At 39.9% G+C, this 25,078-nt stretch overlaps 1 protein-coding gene across 8 annotated transcripts in view; it reads left to right on the top strand.

The window, feature by feature from the left end:
* LOC128692060 (cholesterol transporter ABCA5) overlaps positions 1-25,078 on the top strand; it is a 408,467-nt gene that overhangs the window by 224,754 nt on the left and 158,635 nt on the right. For all 8 annotated transcript variants that reach the window (XM_070079720.1, XM_070079724.1, XM_070079709.1 and 5 more), the window contains one exon: positions 11,320-11,462. In XM_070079720.1, coding sequence (XP_069935821.1) covers positions 11,320-11,462 — 143 coding nt within the window. The remainder of the gene's footprint in view (positions 1-11,319; positions 11,463-25,078) is intronic.

Raw genomic sequence — 25,078 nt, forward strand, 5'->3', positions numbered from 1 at the left:
TAATTGACGAGTCTTTGATTTTGTTCAAAGGTAGGCTGTCATTCAAGCAGTATATACCGAGCAAGAGGAAACGCTTTGGTATGAAACTGTTTGTACTCTGTGACTGTGACAGTGGCCTGGTATTGGATATTGTTGTATACACAGGAAGTAAAACATTGAAAGATACCAAGATGTTATTGGGTATCTCAGGTGACGTAGTGAGAAGCATGATGGCACCTTATCTTGGTAAGGGGCATACATTATATACCAATAACTGGTACACAAGCCCATTACTCAGTGATTTCTTGTGAGTGAACAAGACAGATGTGTGTGGCACAGTGCATTCTAATCGTAAACATATGCCCAGGCTCAGTGCAGGTGCTCGTGGTGATGACGTGCAGATGTTTACTGCCAATGACATCATGGCATTACGGTGGCATGACAAACGAGTTGTCACATTGTTGACAACCATTCACCTTAATGAAATGCAAGACAGTGACAAAGTTGATCGAGTGACTAATGAACTTATTCGAAAACCAGTGACAGTGATTGATTATACATAAAACATGCGCTTGGTTGACAAATGTGACATGTAGATTGGCTTTGTTGATTGTGTTCGTAAAAGTTACAAGTGGTACTTGAAACTTTTCTTCCATCTCATGGACGTTTCAATGCTCAATGCATATAATATGTACCAAATGAAGACTAGCAACAGACCACCGTATGGTGAATTTTGTTTGTCTGTTGTCAGACAAATAGTAATGAAGTACCAGGTAACAACACCTGCTATACAACAAGGTCCTCGAACTCCTCAGGATATACCCAAGCGTTTGAGGAGGGAAGGTGATCATTTCATAATACAGCTTCCTTCAACTCAGAAGAAATTTGCTCAGAAGAGATGCATCGTCTGTGCACAAACAAAACGACGGCAACAAAGACGCAAAGACTCAGTTTATGTGTGAGGAATGTAAGGTACCTCTGTGCATGGTGCCTTGTTTAAAGGAGTTCCACAAGCTCCAGCAGTTTTAAAACCATGTCCAGTGATTGTAAATATGTAAATATATGATAGAACATTAGTATTATACAAGATTTGTGCATGTTTATTGTAATAAACAACAGTGGTAAACAATAATATGATAATTCAGTTCAAATTCAATTCAAAGTTTATTCTCTATAATGATTACAATGTTGAATTTACAGAATTTGGTTGTTGTGTGGTTTACATGTAGTTAAATAATGATTACAGAGTGTACCACTAGAACACCTAGCATGGCTAGGCATTTCGGGCAGACTTAGTTTAATTCTTTATTTTAAAATATTACAAATTATGAGGTAAGTTGGTATTATGGCTAAGTGACTAAATACTAGTTTGTGAGTTTAGCAATGTGAATGCTTTTGTTTTGGCACAGTACATAGTTTCAGTATTGGAGTATCATAGGATTCATTATTTTAAGATTGAGATTAATATTTCTGTTTATGGTCAAATGGGTGAGTGAGTGTAAGTGTGAACCACCAGGTGGTATTCGTGTAGTTAGTTGATGGGGTTTATCAGGGAGATAAGATGTTTTCTAATGGTAGTTTTGAAGGTGATGAATGTGTCTGCAGTTCTAGAGTTCTCAGGTAGGGTGTTCCAGATTTTAGGGCCTTTGACATACATTGAATTTTTGTAAAGGTTTAGTCGGACATGGGGAATGTCGTAGAGATGTTTGTGTCTGGTGTTATGCCTGTGGGTTCTGTCACAACTATCAAGAAAGCATTTTAGGTCAAGGTTGATATTGGAGTTTAAGGTCCTGTAGATGTAGATTACACAGTAGTAAGTGTGGATGTACTGAACATGGAGTAAGTTTAGATCTATGAAGAGTGGGGGGGTGTGTTGCGAGGGATGGGATTTAGTGATTATTCTTACTGCAGCTTTTTGTTGGGTTATTATTGGCTTTAGGTGTGTTGCTGCAGTTGATCCCCAAGCACAAATAGCATGGGTGAGGTATGGATAAATAAGTGAGTGGTATAGTGTGAGAAGGGCATTTTGCGGCACGTAGTATCGTATCTTGGAGAGGATCCCAACTGTTTTGGATACTTTTTTGGTTATGTGTTGGATATGGGTGCTGAAATTCAGGTTGTTGTCAAGGTATAGGCCTAGGAATTTGCCCTCATTATGTCTGGTAATTAGAGTGTTGTCGATCTTAATGTTAATTTGTGCATCTCCTGCTCTGCTACCAAACATAATATAGTAGGTTTTGTCAGTGTTAAGCGTAAGTTTATTGGCTGTCATCCAAGTCGATATTTTGACCAGCTCCTCGTTAACAATGGTGTTGAGGATGGCAAGATTAGGGTGAGAGATGACATAAGTCATGTCGTCAGCAAAGAGAATGGGTTTCAGGTGTTGGGATACGTTTGGAAGATCATTGATGTACATGAGGAAGAGCAGGGGACCAAGGACACTTCCCTACGGAACTCCAGTATCAAGTGGCCGTGTTGTTGATGCTGTGTCTTTAATGGTAACATACTGATACCTATTAGTAAGGTAAGATTTGAAATAAGCAAGCGCATGGCCTCTTATACCGTAATGGTCAAGTTTGTGGAGTAGGATGTCGTGGTCTACTGTGTCAAAAGCTTTTCTTAGGTCGATAAAAATTCCTAGTGGATATTCCTTATTTTCCAATGCTGTGTAAAGCAGATCTAGCATTTTTATGATTGCATCATTAGTGCTTTTATTTTTCCTAAATCCAAATTGGCAGGGGTTGAGTATGTTTTGTGCTGTTATAAATGAATATAGTCTCCTGTGCACGAGTTTCTCAAAGATTTTGGATAGCAATGGTAAGTTTGATATTGGCCTATAGTTGTTTAAGTCTGTAGGGTCACCACCTTTATGTATTGGTGTAACCCTTGCCATCTTGAGTAGTTTCGGGAAGGTGCTAGTTTCTAGTGACTTGTTAAAAAGTAATGAAATAGCATGCGAAAGGATATGGGCTGCTCGCTTGTACAGTAATGGTGGGACATTAGACAGATTCCCTGAGATGTTTTTAAGTGACTTTATAATCTCGGTGACTTCCGAGGGCTCAGTTGGTGGAAGATAGAAGGAATTTGGGAAATTCCCATCTAGGTAGTCCCCGGCATGGGCATTAGTATGTGGGATTTTATTGGCAGGTTAGATCCTATGGTTGAGAAGAAGTCGTTTATCTTGTTAGCTGTGTCAGTGGGATGAGTGATGTTTCATTAGGTTTAGTTAGGACAATATTCTTGTTTTTTTTCAGTTTGTGGGTCCCTAGAATCTGAGAGAGTGTTTTCCAGGTCTTTTTTATATCTCCTCTAGTGTCTGTGAATCTACTGGAGTAGTATAGTTGTTTGGCTTTCTTTATTACTTTGGTGAGAACTGATGAATAGTGTTTAAGAATATCTTTGTGTATTAAGCCCTGTCTATATTGCTTTTCATATTGGTGTTTCTTGTCAATGGATTTCAGAATGGTGCTGGTTAGCCATGGGCAACCAAGCCGTTTGTTTGTGATCTGTTTCGTTTTTATAGGACAATGTTTGTTGTATAGTCTAAGTAATTTGTTAAGAAAAATGTCTGTCCAGTCATCAATACCATTGGCCTTGGAGAATTCTGTAGGCCAGTCAACAATCTCTAGGTCAGTTGTGAACTTCCTTATCGAGGCCTCATCATGGAGTCTAAATGAGACTTTTTTGTGTTCAAGTGGTGGTTTATTAATGTTTGTCAGGAGGAAGGTAGGGTAGTGGTCTGTAGTGCTATCTGTGATTATCCCTGATTTAAGGGGGGCTAGTATATTGGTCCATATGTGGTCTATTATGGTTGCACTTGTCTCAGTGAGCCTGGTTGGTTTAGTTATTGTTGGTATGAGAAGTGTGTTGTTCATATTGTTGATGAAATCAGTTACAGGCTGATCATCTAGTAAGCCAAGGTTGATGTTGAAGTCTCCAGCTAAGAGAAGGTGGTGCTTATTCATTTGTCTTTTTGTTATTAGTGACTTTAATTTCTCACTGAAATTTGGGATGTTTGTGTGAGGTATCCGGTAAATGGCACCGATTGTTATAGGTGTCTTAAGGTTTTTTACAGTAAAATTAGCAAAAATGTATTCCCCATATTCATCACTAAAGCAAGTGGTGCTAATACAAGATAATTGGTTAGAGTAATAGATTGCAATACCACCCCCAACTTGGTTTGGTCTGCAGTTGTGAATTGCTGTGTATCCTGGTAGAGGGTAGATATCTATTGTGTCCTGCTTAAGCCAGGTCTCAGTAAGAATAATGCAGGAGAAGGGTGTCTTTAGTGATTCAAGGAGTGCCAGGAGGTCATCATAGTGTTTGGTTAAGGACCTGATGTTGTAGTTAAGTACTGATAGGCTTTTAGCATTGTTTAGGATAGTGCTGGCTTGTGATGCTGTGTAATAAAGGCAGTTACTTTCCAATAGGTTTTGATTGGGTGTCAGATTATGGAGGTTTAGATCAGGGTCAACGTGATCAATCATCTTCTAGGTTTAAATTATGGTTATTTATATCCTGAGTTATGTGTTGAGTTCTAGTACTGATATCTGTAGTGGTGGGAAGCTTGGATAAGTATATAGCTAGAGTATTTTGGTCATATAGAGTATAGTCACTACTACACATAATGAAGTTGATGTTGTCTATGTGTTGTGCTGGAATGAACTAAAGTACAACTAGGTATAAGCTAGTAATATAAAAATACAAATTTAAAATAGAACAAGACTCTCACTTGTAATTGCACTAAGGTCTAATATAATTACTTTTGTGGAGTCTGTTTTGAGCTAGAATGCGCTATAGTACAACTAGATTTAATCTAATAATATAAAAATACAAATTAAAAATAGCACCAGTCTCTCACTAGTAATTGCAATATGGTCTAATATAATGAATTTGGTATTAACTATAGTACAACTGAGTTTAATCTAATAATATAAAAAAGGCACAAGACTCTCAGTTGTAATTGCACTAAGGTGTTATATAAGTTGTTTACAAGAATTAGAGTATAACTAGATTTAAATTGACAAGATAAAATTTACAAGTTAAGGTAGCAAAAGAATAAAAAAAGTAGAAAAAAAAAATATATGAGGTAGTTGGTACTAGTTAGCAAAAGATAGTTAAGGGCCTTGAACAATAATATAATTGAAATATACACTAATTGCACACACAATATAGTCACTAAGATATGAAAACAATCATAGAGTAGGAATTATAATATAAACTTATAATATAAAAATACAAATTGAAATGGTACTTGCAATTGCACTAGAGTCTGGTATATGTTGTTGACAAGATCAAGAGTATAACTAGTTTTAAATTGACAAAATAAAATTCACAATTAAAGTACCAAAAGAATAATAGTAAAAAATAACAATGGTAATGTCTTGGTTATAATATGATAGTAAGATGGTACACAGGTACACAGGTACAAAGGATAATATAAAGGTTGGAGTTGAATATACAAACTTGAAAATTTGGCAACAAAATGATATGGGAAGTATAAAATAATGTTTAATGTACAAAAGTAAAATTGACTGGTTGTAAATATGGTGTTTAATAAAATTTTAGTAAGTAATAATGATTACAAAAAAAGTGAAAAAAGTAATGTTTATTTCATTCAATATTGCACTGGTAGTTATACTAGAGGTTATATGGCAGTACAAGGTAATTAAGAGTACTCTAAGATAGTAAATGTGGTATTAAAACAGGTAAAGGTAATTAAACAAGTAATGGTTATTAAATGTCAAAAATTTTAAGAGTAAATTGAAATTATAGTAAAAATGATAATTATTAATTTTAGTAAGTAATATCAATTGATAGTATTTAAAAAAAATATGAGGTAGTAATATGGACAGAGAAAGTATCAATTCAGCTAATGTTTAAGCAAACAATAGTAAATAAGAAAATTACATAAGGTGACTTATGCTTACTAGTAAAATCACAAAATGAGGTAGTTGATTATTTAATTACTAAGAGATTGTACAATGAAATTTGAACAATAATGGAGCAAAACATACACTACACTACGTAGGCTTTTAAGTTGGACATTGTTTAGTTATTCTCTGTAAGATTAGTATCCCTGAGAAATCGTGATAGATCATTCTCGTTCGTGATTGTGTACAGTTGACCTACATTTGTTTTCCTAACAAGAATTTTCCCATCCCGTGTGAAGCATTGGTGTATTGTGTCGTTATTCTCCCGCTTAAGTTTTCTGACTCTATACAGGAGGTTCTGACGTTTTTTGGTAAGACACTCGTTTATGTATACCTCTTTCTTTACTTTAATAGATGCAATAATTAAGTCTTTTTTCCTGTCATGTGAGTGGAATCTAAGCATAACACTTTTTCTACCATGGGATCCTAGTAACCTGGCTTCTTTTATTTCAGACTCTGGTACAATAACACTTGTTTGGTCCTTTATGATCTGCAGAGTAATTTCTTTACTGTTTGTTTGGTTCATATCACTGGGAAAAAGTGGACTGTTAACTATTACTGCATCCGATAGTTTATCTTGTTCAGTTTTATCTTCTTGGAGAGCAAAGTAGTCACTGAACTGGTTATCTAAGTTGTTCTTCCATTCTTTTACTGCTTCTTCAACCTTTGTATTAAGAGATATTATTTGTTGGGTATGGCTATCTATGACTGTTTGGATGGTCTTGTCACAGTTAGTCATTCCTGGTGTTGATAACTTTTGTTCAAGACTGAGGATTTTGTTCTCGAGTTGTGTCATCCTGGTGTCTTGTTTTGTTAGCGTCTCTCGAAGATTCATATTTTCAATAACTAAGTTGGAGATGCATGTCTTTAGGGTATCTGGATCGTTGGTCATTCCTGAGAGACTGCTTGGTAGGTTGAATCCGGGGAAGAGAGGGGAGGATGGGCTGGTGGCAGCCATGTTTGTTGTTATTGTTGTGGTGTCGCCTTGAGCGGTGGTGAGTGGGGTGGTTGCTGGGCCGGCGTCCTCCTGGCTACACTTGTTGAATAGTTGATTTTTCGGTGTTTTCTTGCTGGCCTTGGTGCTGTTTCCTCTTAGATTGCGCCTCATAATACTACAGGAATTGTTGTAGTTAAGAAGAAGTTGTAGTTATACAAAGCTTAGGGTTATGTTGTTCGGCTGGCAGCGGGGTGTTGCTTTCAGTTTGTGGGCAGTCTTCCTTTGATCTCTATTATTTTCGATTTGTAGGTTTCACTGTTGGTAATCTTTGGTCATTCTGGGTGCTACGTTGGGTAGTGCAGTTTTGCTTGTAACTAGGTCATCATAGGAGCATTAGTAGCTCTGATAGTTGGAGAAAAGTACGGAGCTTGGAAGTCGATGTTGCCGCTGCCGGGAATGTTGAATGTTTAGTGCGGTTATTGTGTTCAATACAGTGAGTTTATATATATACATTATATACAGTATTGGTCTCTCAGGCCCCAAATGTTAGTAGGAAAAGAAAACAATTGGAAAAGAAAAAAAACTACAAAAATTGCTAAATAAAGTAATGTGCATATGTGGAAATTGTCGATGTTGCCGCCACCAGGTCATTTTGGACAAACTTCTCGGCACTGTATCTCGGTAAGTACTAATCAGAATTTTTTTTTGTCTTATTACCTTCACAAAAATATGCTCTTTAATTCTGTAAGAAAAAATATTTTTTTTTTTTTTTTTTTTTTTTTTTTTCAAAATTTCTTGGACACTAGAGCACCACTTCAGATTTTGGCCTTGCACCCTGAAGGGGTTAAATATGATTTGGCGGCTGGGAATTTGGAGGCTGGGAATTTGGCAGTTGGTAATTCGCGAATGTGTGAAGTGCGCGAAAGTTGAAAATGCGAATGTTGAGGGAGACCTGTATATGCTTCTAAGCTGTTGTGTTCTGAGCACCTCTGCAAAAACTGATTATGTGTGAGTGAGGTGAAAGTGTTGAATGATGAAAGTATTTTCTTTTTGGGGATTTTCTTTCTTTTTGGGTCACCCTGCCTCAGTGGGAGATGGCCAACTTGTTAAAAAAAAAAAAAAAAATGCGAGGTGTATAGTGCTATGAATGACTCCTTGCTTAGATGTTGAAAAGCTAATCTTAGATTTACAAGACATGCATTTGCTGCAGCTGTTACAGTGGAACCTCGGTTTTCGTGATTAATTCGTTCCAGAAAGTCTGACGAAAACTGAATTGTACGAAAACTGAAGCAATATTTCCCATAAGAAATAATGTAAATCCAATTATTCCATTCCAGACACCCAAAAATATTAACAAAAAATACATTTTATAGAGAATAACTATAGTTTTGCCAACAGACAACACTGAGAAATAAATATAAATGACTAATGAAATGGATAAATGAACATTTAGCATCACTTTTGCCTTTATTGAAGACTCTTGTTGGCGTATGGAAGATGGTGAGGAGGGGAGAGGGAAGAGGAAGGGTTATCGTTTGGAAGGGGAATCCCTGTCCATAAGGACTTCAGGTATCAAGGCCCTATCTGGGGTTACTTCCCTTCTTTGTCTTTTCCTGGCTCTAGGACCAGCTTGAGAGTCACTGGACCCCTGTCGCACAAAACATCTGTCCAGAGAGCTCTGTTTCTGGCATCTCTTTAAGATTTGCCTAAAATGAGACAAGGCATTGTTATTGAACATGTTGCAGACATGGGTTGCAACAGCTTTGTTAGGGTGATATTTCTCCACAAAACTTTGCAATTCATTCCACTTTACACACACATATCCTTAACCCTTTCAGGGTCGAGAGGCCCTCTCCTAAACTTGTTCTCAGAGTCAAAAATTTTTCGGGGAAAAATTTTTTTTTTTCTTATGAAAAGATAGAGAATCTTGTCCTGATCATAATGGCACCAAAAGTATGAAAGTTGATGGAAAACTTATGGAATTATGCTCTCACGAAGTTAGCGGTCTCGACGATGTTTACACATCGGTGATTTCGCCCATTTTGAGCCCTATTTTTATCCAATTCCAATGTACTAGTCGACAAAATTCATAATTATTTTGCTATAACTCCACTTTTTCTATCGAATGAGTACAAGAAACCACCCATTTACCGATTTCAACTATCCAATAAAGTGGTCAGAAATTAGCAGTTTTGCCAATTTCAGACAAATTTCAAAAGATGCCAATTTCCAAATAGGGTCCAGAATAAACAAGACAGACATTCCTGTCACTAAAATAATATTTCCTCTGTTCATTAGTCACGTCCCCAGGCCCCTCTTACATTTCTTTTGCTTTCCACTTTGAATTTTTGTTCTCACAAAAAATAGAAGATTTACTGTTATGCAGACTACTGCATTATTGTAGAAATGGTACAAATAATATCAGCGCACTTGTGAAAGAATATTAGACTCACCAGTTGACGTGTATGGGACGTGTGGCATGATTTGTTTACTTTTGAACTTTGGCAAAAATCGAACATTTCTGCTAATTTGAGCTCAATTTCAAGGTACTTTTCATTGTGAAACCAATCAAAATCATCTCAATTTCTGTAATATGTCTTTCATTCTATAAAATGAGACCAGGAAAACTAGAATACAACCATAAATACCATACGAAAATACACTGCAAAGTCGCCTTTTTAAACCAAAAACACGGTCAAAGTTTTTTTTTTCTCATTATGCACTGTGTGCTGCAGGATTTTTTTATACTGCGCTGCAGGATTTTTTTTATACTGCGCACTGACCACATAGACCCATTCTTTCATATGTAGGCCTACCAGCTTTCTCTTGCTAGATTTGAAGGCACTAGAATTTAGGCATACTAGTACGTCAATAACCCTGCAACACCCTACCTGAAAACTCTAGAACTGGAGACACATTCATCACTTTCAAAACTACAGTTAGAAAATATCTTATCTCCCTGATCCACCCCGACAACTAACTACATGATAACCACCTGGTGGTTCAAAATTACACTCACTCACCCACTGACTATAAACCCAGAAATACTAATCTTAATCTTAAAATAATAAATCCTAACTAGTCATAAGTTTGCCTATTTTACTCAAATATAGACACCTTGTATTGTGCCAAAACAAAAGCATTCACACTGCTAAACTCAAAAATTATGATGTAGTCACTTAGCCTTAATACCATAATATGTAAGGATTTAATGTTAAGAATTAATCTAAGTCTGCTCGAAATGCCTAGCCATGCTAGGTGTCCTAGTGGCCCCCTCTGTAATTAGTATTTTATAACATGTAAACCACAAAATACCCAAAACCTGTAAACCCCACATTGTAACCATTATAGAGAATAAACTAGTATGTCGGAAAATCTGAAAGGGTTAAACAATGAAGAAGGCACATTCTCTCTTGAATTCTATTGTGTTTCTCACCTTTATCAAAGGGCTGGCACTCAGAGCTTTCTTTGGTCCCATGGTGGCTTATTCAGCAGTCGCAATCAATGAACAAGCACAAAATCAATGGATTATTGCGAAATGTTTCAGATGAATGTGTGGGGTAATGCTCACTCAATGAGAAACAAAGCCAGACTGAGTCAGAATGCATGGAATGCTTTGTGTGGACGCGGGCAGGTGAACGTGTTTGGTACAGTGGACCATTGTCACCTCTACGAAAACTTAGCAGATGTACGAAAACTGGGACAAAATTTCAATGAAAAGGGTCGAATCCTACGAAGACCAGGGCATACGAAAACCGAGGTTCCATGGTATTTGGTTGATGTGCACCTCAGGTGATATGCTCAGTATGATGCTCACCACAAGGTCCTTCTCCTTGATTGATGTTTGCAGTCTTTGTTCCCTGTGCTTGTACGCCATCTTCAGTCTTCTTTGCCCTTCCCAAACTCCATAACTTTGAATTGCTGGGGGTTAAAGTCCAGGAGCCATTTGTCAGACAAGACCTGCAGCCTGTCCAGATCCATTTGTAGATTTACCTGGTCCACACCTGCTTGTATTCTTCTCATTAGATTTATGTCATCTGTGGACAAGAATATCTTTGACTCTCTTTTGTCATGTCATTCATATATACAAGAAACAGCACCAGCCCTAGTACTGATCCCTGTGGAGCCCCTCTCATCACATGCACTTATTCTAACACTTCTTCATGGAACATCACTCGTTGTTCCCTTCCTTCCAGTTTCTTGGATCAAGAACCTCTTGCCAGCATCAACACACCTCTTGAAGACAATGATAATTATAATAACAGCTGAATTATGCCAAAATAGTATCTACTTTTGGTCTCCTCATTTTCCTTGAATCCTTCGTATGATGAAGGTCGAATGGTCTATCTAGAGTTTTAGTTTCCTTTATTTAAAAAATTTAATTCTCATATAATTTTGTTGAATACTTATTTATATTTCAGTGATTGCTGTATGTATATGTTATGTGAAATGAGTGCTCTATATTTCTAGGTGGCCAGAAAAGAAAACTGTCAATTGGTATTGCTCTTATTGGAGACCCAAAGATAGTTTTCCTTGACGAGCCAACAGCTGGGGTTGATGCCTATTCTAGGAGACGACTCTGGACGCTATTGAAGAACAAGAAAGAAGGGAAGGTGAGTGTAGCTTTTACTTATATATTTATTGAGTCACAAAGATTTTTAAGTTTGTCAGTTGTTGGTAGCACATAAGGTACTACCTCTCTCTGCCTTGTAACCCACACTGTTGTTCTATCACCCTTTGAAAAAGAACTTTTCAGTATCCTTTTGGCATCTCTTCTTCCTTAATTCATACAGAACACTTCATGCCTGACTGGTCAGGGCCATGATTGTAGATGGAGAATCAAGCCTCCTACATCCCTTGTGGTGAACGACTTTCACAGGCTGACTACTTCATGAACTATATTTATTATTATTATCACACTGGCCGATTCCCACCAAGGCAGGGTGGCCCGAAAAAGAAAAACTTTCACCATCATTCACTCCATCACTGTCTTGCCAGAAGGGTGCTTTACACTACAGTTTTTAAACTGCAACATTAACACCCCTCCTTCAGAGTGCAGGCACTGTACTTCCCATCTCGAGGACTCAAGTCCAGCCTGCCAGTTTCCCTGAACCCCTTCATAAGTGTTACTTTGCTCACACTCCAACAGCACGTCAAGTATTAAAAACCATTTGTCTCCATTCACTCCTATCAAACACGCTCACGCATGCCTGCTGGAAATCCAAGCCCCTCGCACACAAAACCTCCTTTACCCCCTCCCTCCAACCTTTCCTAGGCCGACCGCTACACCGCCTTCCTTCCACTACAGACTGATACACTCTTGAAGTCACTCTGTTTCACTCCATTCTCTCTACATGTCCAAACCACCTCAACAACCCTTCCTCAGCCCTCTGGACAACAGCAAAATAAACACAGCAGAAAACTTTTGACTTATATTATCCTTCACCAATTTAGAACAGAAGTATGTACACTATGTACAGCAATAGGTATTAGTGCACTCCATGGTAAGCAAGGCAGAATAGAAGCCACTAGAGAGCAGACCATGCTTCAACCAGCTCTAGAATGGGAATGACAAGGGCAGACAGGAGAGTGGTAAATGAGGGTGTGTACATGCGCCGAATAAAGGTTACGTACTCTTTGCATGCCACACCCTGTTAATAAAAAGAAAAAAGCTACACATAAGTATAATTATCAGAGTACAGTGGTACCCCGAGTTTCCAACTGCTCCCAACTCAACAAATTATGTAAGTATGTACATTATTGTAAGTGCTTTTGTAAGTGTATTTTTGGGGATCTGAAATGGACTAATCTAATTTACATTATTCCTTATGGGTACAAATTCATTCGGTAACGGCACTTGAACAGCCTTCTGGAACGAAGAAAGTTCGAAACTCGGGGTACCACTGTACAGTATATACATACTATGTGAAATAACTTTAAAACACTTGAAAGTTTGGAAAGTTTCCAGACGTAATGGAGAGATTTGGTGCTCACAGAGAATGTAAACAAACCGGGTGGGGCGCGGTGACCGTATTACAAAGTCAGGTGGGGAGAGCCGTATAGTGAGTTTTGGTCATAATTTGAAATGTCTCTATTAGCAGAATGCCATAAGGCCCTACTGTAACACCATTTTAAAGCAGGTGTGCAGTTGGACACAATAAGTCACTCTGTCTGCCTTTTTTGGGTTATCCTAGGTTCTCTACACATATGCTGCTATGTATGATAATTCTATGTAACTGTATTTGTGTATACCTGAATAAACTCACTTACTTACTAAGGGAATACCATAAACATCCGTGACCCCAGACTATTCAACATCTTACCAGAAGATATCAAAAACTCTGTTGGGACAAGTGTAGAAATCTTCAAGAGGAAACTGGACAAGTATCTTAACCAGGTGCCAGATCAACCAGGCTGTGATGGATATGTGGGGCAGCAGGCCTCCAGCAGCATCAGCCTGGTTGACCAGGCTAGCACCAGACGAGCCTGGCCCATGGCCATGCTCTGGGAGTAGAAGACCTCTCGTAACTCATCAAAGGTATATCATGTACAACTTTTATTGTACCTTGGACTTGAAGAGTTGGTGGTGTGGTGGTGGGGGAGAGGGTGGAGAGGAAGTTACAGCTTGGTGGTGGGGGAGAGGGTGGAGAGGAAGTTACAGCTTGGTGGTGGGGGAGAGAGTGGAGAGGAAGTTACTGGTTGGTGGTGGGGGAGAGGATGAAGAGGAAGTTACTGGTTGGTGGTGGGGGAGAGGATGAAGAGGAAGTTACTGGTTGCAAGAAGTTTCTTCCAACTGCAGCTTCTTGAAAGAACTGTCCAGAGTTGTGTGTTTCTTTTACTTTCTTCTGAGGCTCTTAACAGGGAGTCAGTTAAATTTAGTCATTCAGAATGCATTGAGGCTGATGGCACCGTCTAGTGAAGTCTTTGCAAAGCACTTCACAAGCATCTTGATGTAAATCTTGAAATTCACAATCACTTTCTGGTCCATAGGCTGAAGCAGAGAAGTGGTGTTGGCTACGTGTATTGTATCACAAATTTTCATCGTAACTCAAGACTAAATTCTCTTACGAGGATTAATCATAACTCAAAATTATTGTAACTTATGACCATCATAACTCAAGGGGCCACTATGCTTGACTATGTTTATAATATGAATATTAGTAAATTACTTTGTATTTTTTCTTTTAATTTATTATACTACTAATGCTCAATTTCTGATAGCTCTCTGTCATCCTTCTCCATTGTTACATATCCTACATCTTAGTTCATGATGCTGCTGTTCATCCTGATTTAAATCTCCTGTTAATATTGTCCTGATCAAAATTAATATTATTATCCAGTATACCAGGCAAAACTCTTTCTCGGCAATACCAAGAATACAGTAAAGCCTCTCATTAAGAAACTAATGGGGTGTATGATAATATCTGCAACCCTAAGTTATAAAATTAATATTTCATGATTGTCCAATTGTTTTTTGAAGTAGTGGACTTAGTTTGCTGATGCAGAAGACAACCAGACCATAAGAATACAAGTATTATAACCTATAGTACTTAGTACAGTATTGTACTATGCAGTAACTTTATAGTACTCTATGTAATTTGCAGTAATTTTACTTTTTCATGGTGGAGAGATGAGATGTAAACTGCTGTTATTGACAGTGATGACTCAGAATAATAATAATAGTAATAATATTTTATTTCAGCATGATACAGTGGTTGTACAAAGGAGAATGAAATTTGGGTGTACATGCTGAAGGCTTCTTTATATGCAGAGCATTTTGGGCAAACTTAAGACTGACTTAAGATTAGTAAAGCAATAACAATAATGTATAAATTTAGTCAGAGAAGCTGTAGAGCTCTCCTAGTGAAAATAATGTAGATGGCTGAAATGTAGAGGGCTGAAAAGACTTAGATAATTGAGAAGATGTAGATTTCACATTCCCATGACACTGAGATGCCAAACTCAACCTTCTTTATTAATTCAAGTTTCTTAACACTGAGAACACACATTTTCTCTTGGCACCACCACATGGTTTAGAAGCCTTTGTTAATTGCACTTTACTTAATATGTTAATAAAGCCATACAAAATGTTTGAAATCCAGGGAAAAATTGGACCCGGAATAATAAATGTGGGCATAAGATAAAGATAAAGGTTTATTTCTTTGTAAAAGTTACAATTATAATTTTGGTTTGCTAAGTACAAAGAGCTCAGCCTTCAGCACAGACAATAAATTGGTACAAGTGGCATTGAAAACAGATAGGTTTTGAACATAGGTTCTCTGGCATGTACTGGACAAACGTCTAAGTTAGCAGATTTGGTCTGATACTTCAGAAGATAACCGAACACTGTCACTACGAACAAAATGTAGAATTATGGACTTTTGTTCATTCTGTCCAATAATTAGTGCATTTGTCCAGCCTATTTTTTGTTCGAAATTACCAAAATTCATTAAGTACACAGCCATTCATAGCTACAGGCCTGATCAAATGGGAGGAAGGACTGCAGTCTACTACTCTGATGAACTGAGATGTGTTAAGTCAACATGTACCAGGGATGAAAACGGTGAATATATAATTGCACAGTTTACAACCAGTTACAGTTAGAGCTCTCTATAAGTAACACATACTAATGTTGCCACCTTCAGTGATGACCTAAAAAATTTTTTTTTTTTTTTTTATTATCACACTGGCCGATTCCCACCAAGGCAGGGTGGCCCAAAAAAGAAAAACTTTCACCATCATTCACTCCATCACTGTCTTGCCAGATGGGTGCTTTACACTACAGTTTTTAAACTGCAACATTAACACCCCTCCTTCAGAGTGCAGGCACTGTACTTCCCATCTCCAGGACTCAAGTCCGGCCTGCCGGTTTCCCTGAACCCCTTCATAAATGTTACTTTGCTCACACTCCAACAGCATGTCAAGTATTAAAAACCATTTGTCTTCATTCACTCCTATCAAACACGCTCACGCATGCCTGCTGGAAGTCCAAGCCCCTCACACACAATACCTCCTTTACCCCCTCCCTCCAACCTTTCCTAGGTCGACCCCTACCCCGCCTCCCTTCCACTACAGACTGATACACTCTTGAAGTTATTCTGTTTCGCTCCATTCTCTCCACATGTCCGAACCACCTCAACAACCCTTCCTCAGCCCTCTGGACAACAGTTTTGGTAATCCCGCACCTCCTCCTAACTTCCAAACTACGAATTCTCTGCAAAAAACTAATAATTAATAATAAATTAAACAAGCATCATCTAATACTTGCTGGAGACTTCAACATTAACCTCATCCAGGCTGAAGACTAACAAGTAGCTAGGTTCCTTAACCCTTAAACGGTCCAAATGTATATGTTCTTACGCGTAGTACCCCAAACGTATATATATATATATATATTTACTGTCAATAAATTTTAATGAAAATAAGAAAAAATTTTGGAGTGAGTTTAAACAAGTTAAGAAAGCCTAGGGAAAGTATCGATTTGTCAGTTAAAAACAGAGTAGGGGAGTTAGTAGATGGGGAGAGGGAGGTATTAGGTAGATGGCGAGAATATTTTGAGGAACTTTTAAATGTTAAGGAAGAAAGGGAGGCGGTAATTTCATGCACTGGCCAGGGAGGTATACGATCTTTTAGGAGTGAAGAAGAGCAGAATGTAAGTGTGGTAGAGGTACGTGAGGCATTACGTAGAATGAAAGGGGGTAAAGCAGCTGGAACTGATGGGATCATGACAGAAATGTTAAAAGCAGGGGGGGATGTAGTGTTGGAGTGGTTGGTACTTTTGTTTAATCAATGTATGAAAGAGGGGAAGGTACCTAGGGATTGGCAGAGAGCATGTATAGTCCCTTTATATAAACGGAAAGGGGACAAAAGAGATTGTAAAAATTATAGAGGAATAAGTTTACTGAGTATACCAGGAAAAGTATACGGTAGAGTTATAATTGAAAGAATTAGAGGTAAGACAGAATGTAGGATTGCAGATGAGCAGGGAGGCTTCAGAGTGGGTAGGGGATGTGTAGATCAAGTGTTTACATTGAAGCATATATTTTTTATTTTATTATCACACCGGCCGATTCCCACCAAGGCAGGGTGGCCCGAAAAAGAAAAACTTTCACCATCATTCACTCCATCACTGTCTTGCCAGAAGGGTGCTTTACACTACAGTTTTTAAACTGCAACATTAACACCCCTCCTTCAGAGTGCAGGCACTGTACTTCCCATCTCCAGGACTCAAGTCCGGCCTGCCGGTTTCCCTGAATCCCTTCATAAATGTTACTTTGCTCACACTCCAACAGCACGTCAAGTATTAAAAACCATTTGTCTCCATTCACTCCTATCAAACACGCTCACGCATGCCTGCTGGAAGTCCAAGCCCCTCGCACACAAAACCTCCTTTACCCCCTCCCTCCAACCCTTCCTAGGCCGACCCCTACCCCGCCTTCCTTCCACTACAGACTGATACACTCTTGAAGTCATTCTGTTTCGCTCCATTCTCTCTACATGTCCGAACCACCTCAACAACCCTTCCTCAGCCCTCTGGACAACAGTTTTGGTAATCCCGCACCTCCTCCTAACTTACAAACTACGAATTCTCTGCATTATATTCACACCACACATTGCCCTCAGACATGACATCTCCACTGCCTCCAGCCTTCTCCTCGCTGCAACATTCATCACCCACGCTTCACACCCATATAAGAGCGTTGGTAAAACTATACTCTCATACATTCCCCTCTTTGCCTCCAAGGACAAAGTTCTTTGTCTCCACAGACTCCTAAGTGCACCACTCACTCTTTTTCCCTCATCAATTCTATGATTCACCTCATCTTTCATAGACCCATCTGCTGACACGTCCACTCCCAAATATCTGAATACGTTCACCTCCTCCATACTCTCTCCCTCCAATCTGATATTCAATCTTTCATCACCTAATCTTTTTGTTATCCTCATAACCTTACTCTTTCCTGTATTCACCTTTAATTTTCTTCTTTTGCACACCCTACCAAATTCATCCACCAATCTCTGCAACTTCTCTTCAGAATCTCCCAAGAGCACAGTGTCATCAGCAAAGAGCAGCTGTGACAACTCCCACTTTGTGTGTGATTCTTTATCTTTTAACTCCACGCCTCTTGCCAAGACCCTCGCATTTACTTCTCTTACAACCCCATCTATAAATATATTAAACAACCACGGTGACATCACACATCCTTGTCTAAGGCCTACTTTTACTGGGAAAAAATTTCCCTCTTTCCTACATACTCTAACTTGAGCCTCACTATCCTCGTAAAAACTCTTCACTGCTTTCAGTAACCTACCTCCTACACCATACACTTGCAACATCTGCCACATTGCCCCCCTATCCACCCTGTCATACGCCTTTTCCAAATCCATAAATGCCACAAAGACCTCTTTAGCCTTATCTAAATACTGTTCACTTATATGTTTCACTGTAAACACCTGGTCCACACACCCCCTACCTTTCCTAAAGCCTCCTTGTTCATCTGCTATCCTATTCTCCGTCTTACTCTTAATTCTTTCAATTATAACTCTACCATACACTTTACCAGGTACACTCAACAGACTTATCCCCCTATAATTTTTGCACTCTCTTTTATCCCCTTTGCCTTTATACAAAGGAACTATGCATGCTCTCTGCCAATCCCTAGGTACCTTACCTTCTTCCATACATTTATTAAATAATTGCACCAACCACTCCAAAACTATATCCCCACCTGCTTTTAACATTTCTATCTTTATCCCATCAATCCCGGCTGCCTTACCCCCTTTCATTTTACCTACTGCCTCACGAACTTCCCCCACACTCACAACTGGCTCTTCCTCACTCCTACAAGATGTTATTCCTCCTTGCCCTATACACGAAATCACAGCTTCCCTATCTTCATCAACATTTAACAATTCCTCAAAATATTCCTTCCATCTTCCCAATACCTCTAACTCTCCATTTAATAACTCTCCTCTCCTATTTTTAACTGACAAATCCATTTGTTCTCTAGGCTTTCTTAACTTGTTAATCTCACTCCAAAACTTTTTCTTATTTTCAACAAAATTTGTTGATAACATCTCACCCACTCTCTCATTTGCTCTCTTTTTACATTGCTTCACCACTCTCTTAACTTCTCTCTTTTTCTCCATATACTCTTCCCTCCTTGCATATATGTGAAGCATATATGTGAACAGTATTTAGATAAAGGTAGGGAAGTTTTTATTGCATTTATGGATTTAGAAAAGGCATATGATAGAGTGGATAGAGGAGCAATGTGGCAGATGTTGCAAGTATATGGAATAGGTGGTAAGTTATTAAATGCTGTAAAGAGTTTTTATGAGGATAGTGAGGCTCAGGTTAGGGTGTGTGGAAGAGAGGGAGAATACTTCCCGGTAAAAGTAGGTCTTAGACAGGGATGTGTAATGTCACCATGGTTGTTTAATATATTTATAGATGGGGTTGTAAAAGAAGTAAATGCTAGGGTGTTCAGGAGAGGGGTGGGATTAAATTATGGGGAATCAAATTCAAAATGGGAATTGACACAGTTACTTTTTGCTGATGATACTGTGCTTATGGGAGATTCTAAAGAAAAATTGCAAAGGTTAGTGGATGAGTTTGAGAATGTGTGTAAAGGTAGAAAGTTGAAAGTGAACATAGAAAAGAGTAAGGTGATGAGGGTATCAAATGATTTAGATAAAGAAAAATTGGATATCAAATTGGGGAGGAGGAGTATGGAAGAAGTGAATGTTTTCAGATACTTGGGAGTTGACGTGTCGGCGGATGGATTTATGAAGGATGAGGTTAATCATAGAATTGATGAGGGAAAAAAGGTGAGTGGTGCGTTGAGGTATATGTGGAGTCAAAAAACGTTATCTATGGAGGCAAAGAAGGGAATGTATGAGAGTATAGTAGTACCAACACTCTTATATGGATGTGAAGCTTGGGTGGTAAATGCAGCAGCAAGGAGACGGTTGGAGGCAGTGGAGATGTCCTGTCTAAGGGCAATGTGTGGTGTAAATATTATGCAGAAAATTCGGAGTGTGGAAATTAGGAGAAGGTGTGGAGTTAATAAAAGCATTAGTCAGAGGGCAGAAGAGGGGTTGTTGAGGAGGTATGGTCATTTAGAGAGAATGGATCGAAGTAGAATGACATGGAAAGCATATAAATCTATAGGGGAAGGAAGGAGGGGTAGGGGTCGTCCTCGAAAGGGTTGGAAAGAGGGGGTAAAGGAGGTTTTGTGGGCTAGGGGCTTGGACTTTCAGCAAGCGTGCATGAGCGTATTAGATAGGAGTGAATGGAGGCGAATGATACTTGGGACCTGACGATCTGTTGGAGTGTGAGCAGGGTAATATTTAGTGAAGGGATTCAGGGAAACCGGTTATTTTCATATAGTCGGACTTGAGTCCTGGAAATGGGAAGTACAATGCCTGCACTTTAAAGGAGGGGTTTGGGATATTGGCAGTTTGGAGGGATATGTTGTGTATCTTTATATGTATATGCTTCTGAACTGTTGTATTCTGAGCACCTCTGCAAAAGCAGTGATAATGTGTGAGTGTGGTGAAAGTGTTGAATGATGATGAAAGTATTTTCTTTTTGGGGATTTTCTTTCTTTTTTGGGTCACCCTGCCTCGGTGGGAGACGGCCGACTTGTTGAAAAAAAAAAATTACGTTTTATTTTTCCTGCCTTCAAATTTGGCACGATTGGCCTGAGATGCCTTGTCAGCATAGAATGGGTCCTAACACTCAGTGTGCGCAGCATTAAAAAAAATCTGGGACCACTTAGTACCTTGTGGGAGCGCCAGTTAAATTGAGTGCCAACTAGAGCAAACAGTGCAGCAAACACCAAGGATTCACTGATGTGATGTCATATTAACACTTCTCTTTTAAGAGGAAAGTCATGTTAACCCCAAGTTTAGGGTCTGTCTGTCTCTGTATCTCTGTCTATCTCTGTCTTCCTTTGTCTATCTGTTTGTCTATCTCTGTCTACCTCTGTCTCTGTCTATCTGTGTCTGTCTCTGTCTGTCTTTGTCTATCTGTCTCTCTTTCTATCTGTCTATCTCTGTCTCACAGGTACACATAAATACAAGTATACATAGTGTAAATTACCTAGGATAACCCAAAAATTCCAGCCAAAGTGCTATACTCTGCTTGAAGATGTGAGTAAACATGATGACGACACAGTCTTGTGGCTCTCTCTGAGACAGAGCTAGACTGATAGACAGATAGACAGGGAGCTTGACAGACAGACAAATAGACAGACAGACATGTTTGTGTACCAGCCAAAACAAAGTGAGGGCGATGCTCATCAAATATCACCTCTAATATTTTCTTATCAGCTGCACCCTCCCCCACCCTGGTGTATGCTCATCAAACGTCAGCTCTAATCAGTTGTTATCCCATCTTATCATGTCACTGTCAAGGGTGGACTTTGTTTTTCATGCTTCCAGGGAACTACTACTACTACTACTACTACTCCTCCTCCTCCTCCTACTACTACTACTACTCCTCATACTACTCCTCCTCCTACTCCTCCTCCTACTCCTCCTCCTACTCCTCATACTACTCCTCCTCTTACTCCTCCTACTACTCCTCCTCCTACTCCTCCTCCTACTCCTCCTCCTACTCCTCCTCCTCCTACTCCTCCTCCTCCTCCTCCTCCTACTACTCCTCCTCCTACTCCTCCTCCTCCTACTCCTCCTACTACTCCTCCTCCTACTCCTCCTCCTCCTACTCCTCCTCCTCCTCCTCCTCCTACTACTCCTCCTCCTACTACTCCTCCTCCTCCTCCTACTACTACTACTCCTCCTCCTACTACTACTACTACTCCTCCTCTTACTCCTCCTACTACTCCTCCTCCTACTCCTCCTCCTACTCCTCCTCCTCCTCCTCCTCCTACTCCTCCTCCTACTCCTCCTCCTACTCCTCCTCCTACTCCTCCTCCTACTCCTCCTCCTCCTACTCCTCCTCCTCCTCCTCCTCCTACTACTCCTCCTCCTACTCCTCCTCCTCCTACTCCTCCTCCTCCTCCTCCTCCTACTACTCCTCCTCCTACTACTCCTCCTCCTCCTCCTCCTCCTACTACTACTACTCCTCCTCCTACTACTACTACTACTCCTCCTCCTACTACTCCTCCTCCTCCTCCTCCTCCTACTACTCCTCCTCCTCCTCCTACTACTCCTCCTCCTCCTACTACTACTCCTACTACTACTACTACTACTACTCCTACTACTACTCCTACTACTACTCCTACTACTCCTCCTACTACTCCTCCTACTACTACTACTACTACTACTACTACTATTCCTCCTCCTCCTCCTCCTCCTCCTCCTCCTCCTCCTCCTCCTCCTCCTCCTCCTCCTCCTCCTCCTCCTCCTCCTCCTCCTCCTCCTCCTTCTCCTTCTCCTCCTCCTCCTCCTCCTCCTCCTCCTCCTCCTCCTCCTCCTCCTCCTCCTCCTCCTCCTCCTCCTCCTCCTCCTCCTCCTCCTCCTCCTCCTCCTCCTCCTCCTTCTCCTCCTCCTCCTCCTCCTCCTCCTCCTCCTCCTCGTGCTCCTCCTCCTCCTCCTCCTCCTCCTCGTGCCAACCCTACAGCAAAAAGGGTGATAATTACTATGGATATTGGCAGTTTGGAGGGATATGTTGTGTATCTTTATACGTATATGCTTCTAAACTGTTGTATTCTGAGCACCTCTGCAAAAACAGTGATAATGTGTGAGTGTGGTGAAAGTGTTGAGTGATGGTGAAAGCATTTTCTTTTTGGGGATTTTCTTTCTTTTTTGGGTCACCCTACCTCGATGGGAGACGGCCGGCTTGTAAAAAAAAAAAATGAAGAAAAAGGGTGAGTGGTGCGTTGAGGTATATGTGGAGTCAAAAAACGTTATCTATGGAGGCAAAGAAGGGAATGTATGAAAGTATAGTAGTACCAACGCTCTTATATGCATGTGAAGCTTGGGTTGTAAATGCAGCAATGAGGAGGCGGTTGGAGGCAGTGGAGATGTCCTGTCTAAGGGCAATGTGTGGTGTAAATATTATGCAGAAAATTAGGAGTGTGGAAATTAGGAAAAGGTGTGGAGTTAATAAAAGTATTAGGCAGAGGGCAGAAGATGGGTTATTGAGGTGGTTTGGTCATTTAGAGAGAATGGATCAAAGTAGAATGACATGGAAAGCATATAAATCTATAGGGGAAGGAAGGCGGGGTAGGGGTCATCCTCGAAAGAGTTGGAGAGAGGGGGTAAAGGAGGTTTTGTGGGCGAGGGGCTTGGACTTCCAGCAAGCGTGCACGAGCGTCTTAGATAGGAGTGACTGGAGACGAATGGTACTTGGGACCTGACGATCTGTTGGAGTGTGAGCAGGATAATATTTAGTGAAGGGATTCAGGGAAACTGGTTATTTTCATATAGTCGGACTTGAGTCCTGGAAATGGGAAGTACAATGCCTGCACTTTAAAGGAGGGGTTTGGGATATTGGCAGTTTGGAGGGATATGTTGTGTATTTTATACGTATATGCTTCTAAACTGTTGTATTCTGAGCAGCTCTGCAAAAACAGTGATAACGTGTGAGTGTGGTGAAAGTGTTGAATGATGATGAAAGTATTTTCTTTTTGGGGATTTTCTTCCTTTTTTGGGTCACCCTGCCTCGGTGGGAGGCGGCCGACTTGTTGAAAAACAAAAAAATGAAGAAAGAGATCGTTGCTAAGTATGAAAGTGGAGTGCGTGTCTCCGAGCTGGCCAGGTTGTACACAAAACCCCAATCAACCATTGCTACTATTGTGGCCAACAAAATGGCAATCAAGGAAGCTGTTCTTGCCAAAGCTGCAACTTTGTTTTCGAAACTGAGATCGCAAGTGATAGAAGATGTTGAGAGACTGTTATTGGTGTGGATAAATGAAAAACAAATAGCAGGAGATAGCATCTCTCAAGCGATCATATGTGAAAAGGCTAGGAAGTTGCATGACGATTTAATTAAAAAAATGCCAGCAACTAGTGGTGATGTGAGTGAATTTAAGGCCAGCAAAGGTTGGTTTGAGAGATTTAAGAATCGTAGTGGCATACATAGTGTGATAAGGCATGGTGAGGCTGCCAGTTCGGACCACAAAGCAGCTGAAAAATATGTGCAGGAATTCAAGGAGTGCATAGACAGTGAAGGACTGAAACCTGAACAAGTGTTTAATTGTGATGAAACAGGCCTGTTTTGGAAGAAAATGCCAAGCAGGACCTACATTACTCAGGAGGAAAAGGCATTCCCAGGACATAAGCCTATGAAAGACAGGCTTACTCTGTTGATGTGTGCCAATGCTAGTGGTGATTACAAAGTGAAGCCTTTATTGGTGTATCGCTCTGAAAGTCCCAGAGTGTTCAGGAAAAACAATGTCCTCAAGGCTAATTTTTGTGTGCTGTGGAGGGCAAACAGTAAGGCATGGGTCACTAGGGACTTTTTCTATGACTGGTTACACCATGCATTTGCCCCCACTGTGAAAAATTACCTCCTGGAAAATAAATTGGACCTTAAGTACCTCCTGGTATTAGACAGTGCTCCTGGTCATCCTTCAGACTTGGCAGAGCGACTTTCTGAAGACATGAGCTTCATTAACCCTTAAATGGTCCAAACGTATATACGTATACGTTTTTTCAACATCTGAAAGTATGTAAAAAAATATAGATCTTCTTTTTTGTTTTACATTTTAAAACATGTAAAAAAAACTTTTATCTACATTTTTTTTTTTTTTGTTATATTTGAAAATATGCAAAAAAAAGTAGATCTACTGTTGGAGCACTACGAATTTGAACGTCGATCTGTTTGGACCGTTTAAGGGTTAAGGTGAAGTTTTTGCCTCATAATACCACTCATCTCCTGCATCCCATGGACCAGCAGGTTATTGCAAACTTCAAGAAACTGTACACAAAAGCTATGTTTGGAAGGTGCTTTGTAGTGACCTCAGAAACTCAGTTGACTCTAAGAGAGTTTTGGAGAGATCACTTTAGCATCCTCAATTGTGTAAACATTATAGGTAAGGCTTGGGAGAAAGTGATTAAGAGAACCTTGAACTCTGCTTGGAAGAAACTGTGGCCAGAACATGTAGACCAAAGGGATTTTGAAGGGTTTAAGGCTAACCCTGGGAATCCTATGCCAGTTGAGGAATCCATTGTGGCATTGGGGAAGTCCTTGGGGTTGGAGGTTAGTGGGGAGGATGTGGAAGAGTTGGTGGAGGAGGACAATGAAGAACTAACAACT

The sequence above is a fragment of the Cherax quadricarinatus genome, chromosome 6 (genome assembly GCF_038502225.1).
Source record: "Cherax quadricarinatus isolate ZL_2023a chromosome 6, ASM3850222v1, whole genome shotgun sequence".
Classification (NCBI taxonomy): Eukaryota; Metazoa; Arthropoda; class Malacostraca; order Decapoda; family Parastacidae; genus Cherax; species Cherax quadricarinatus.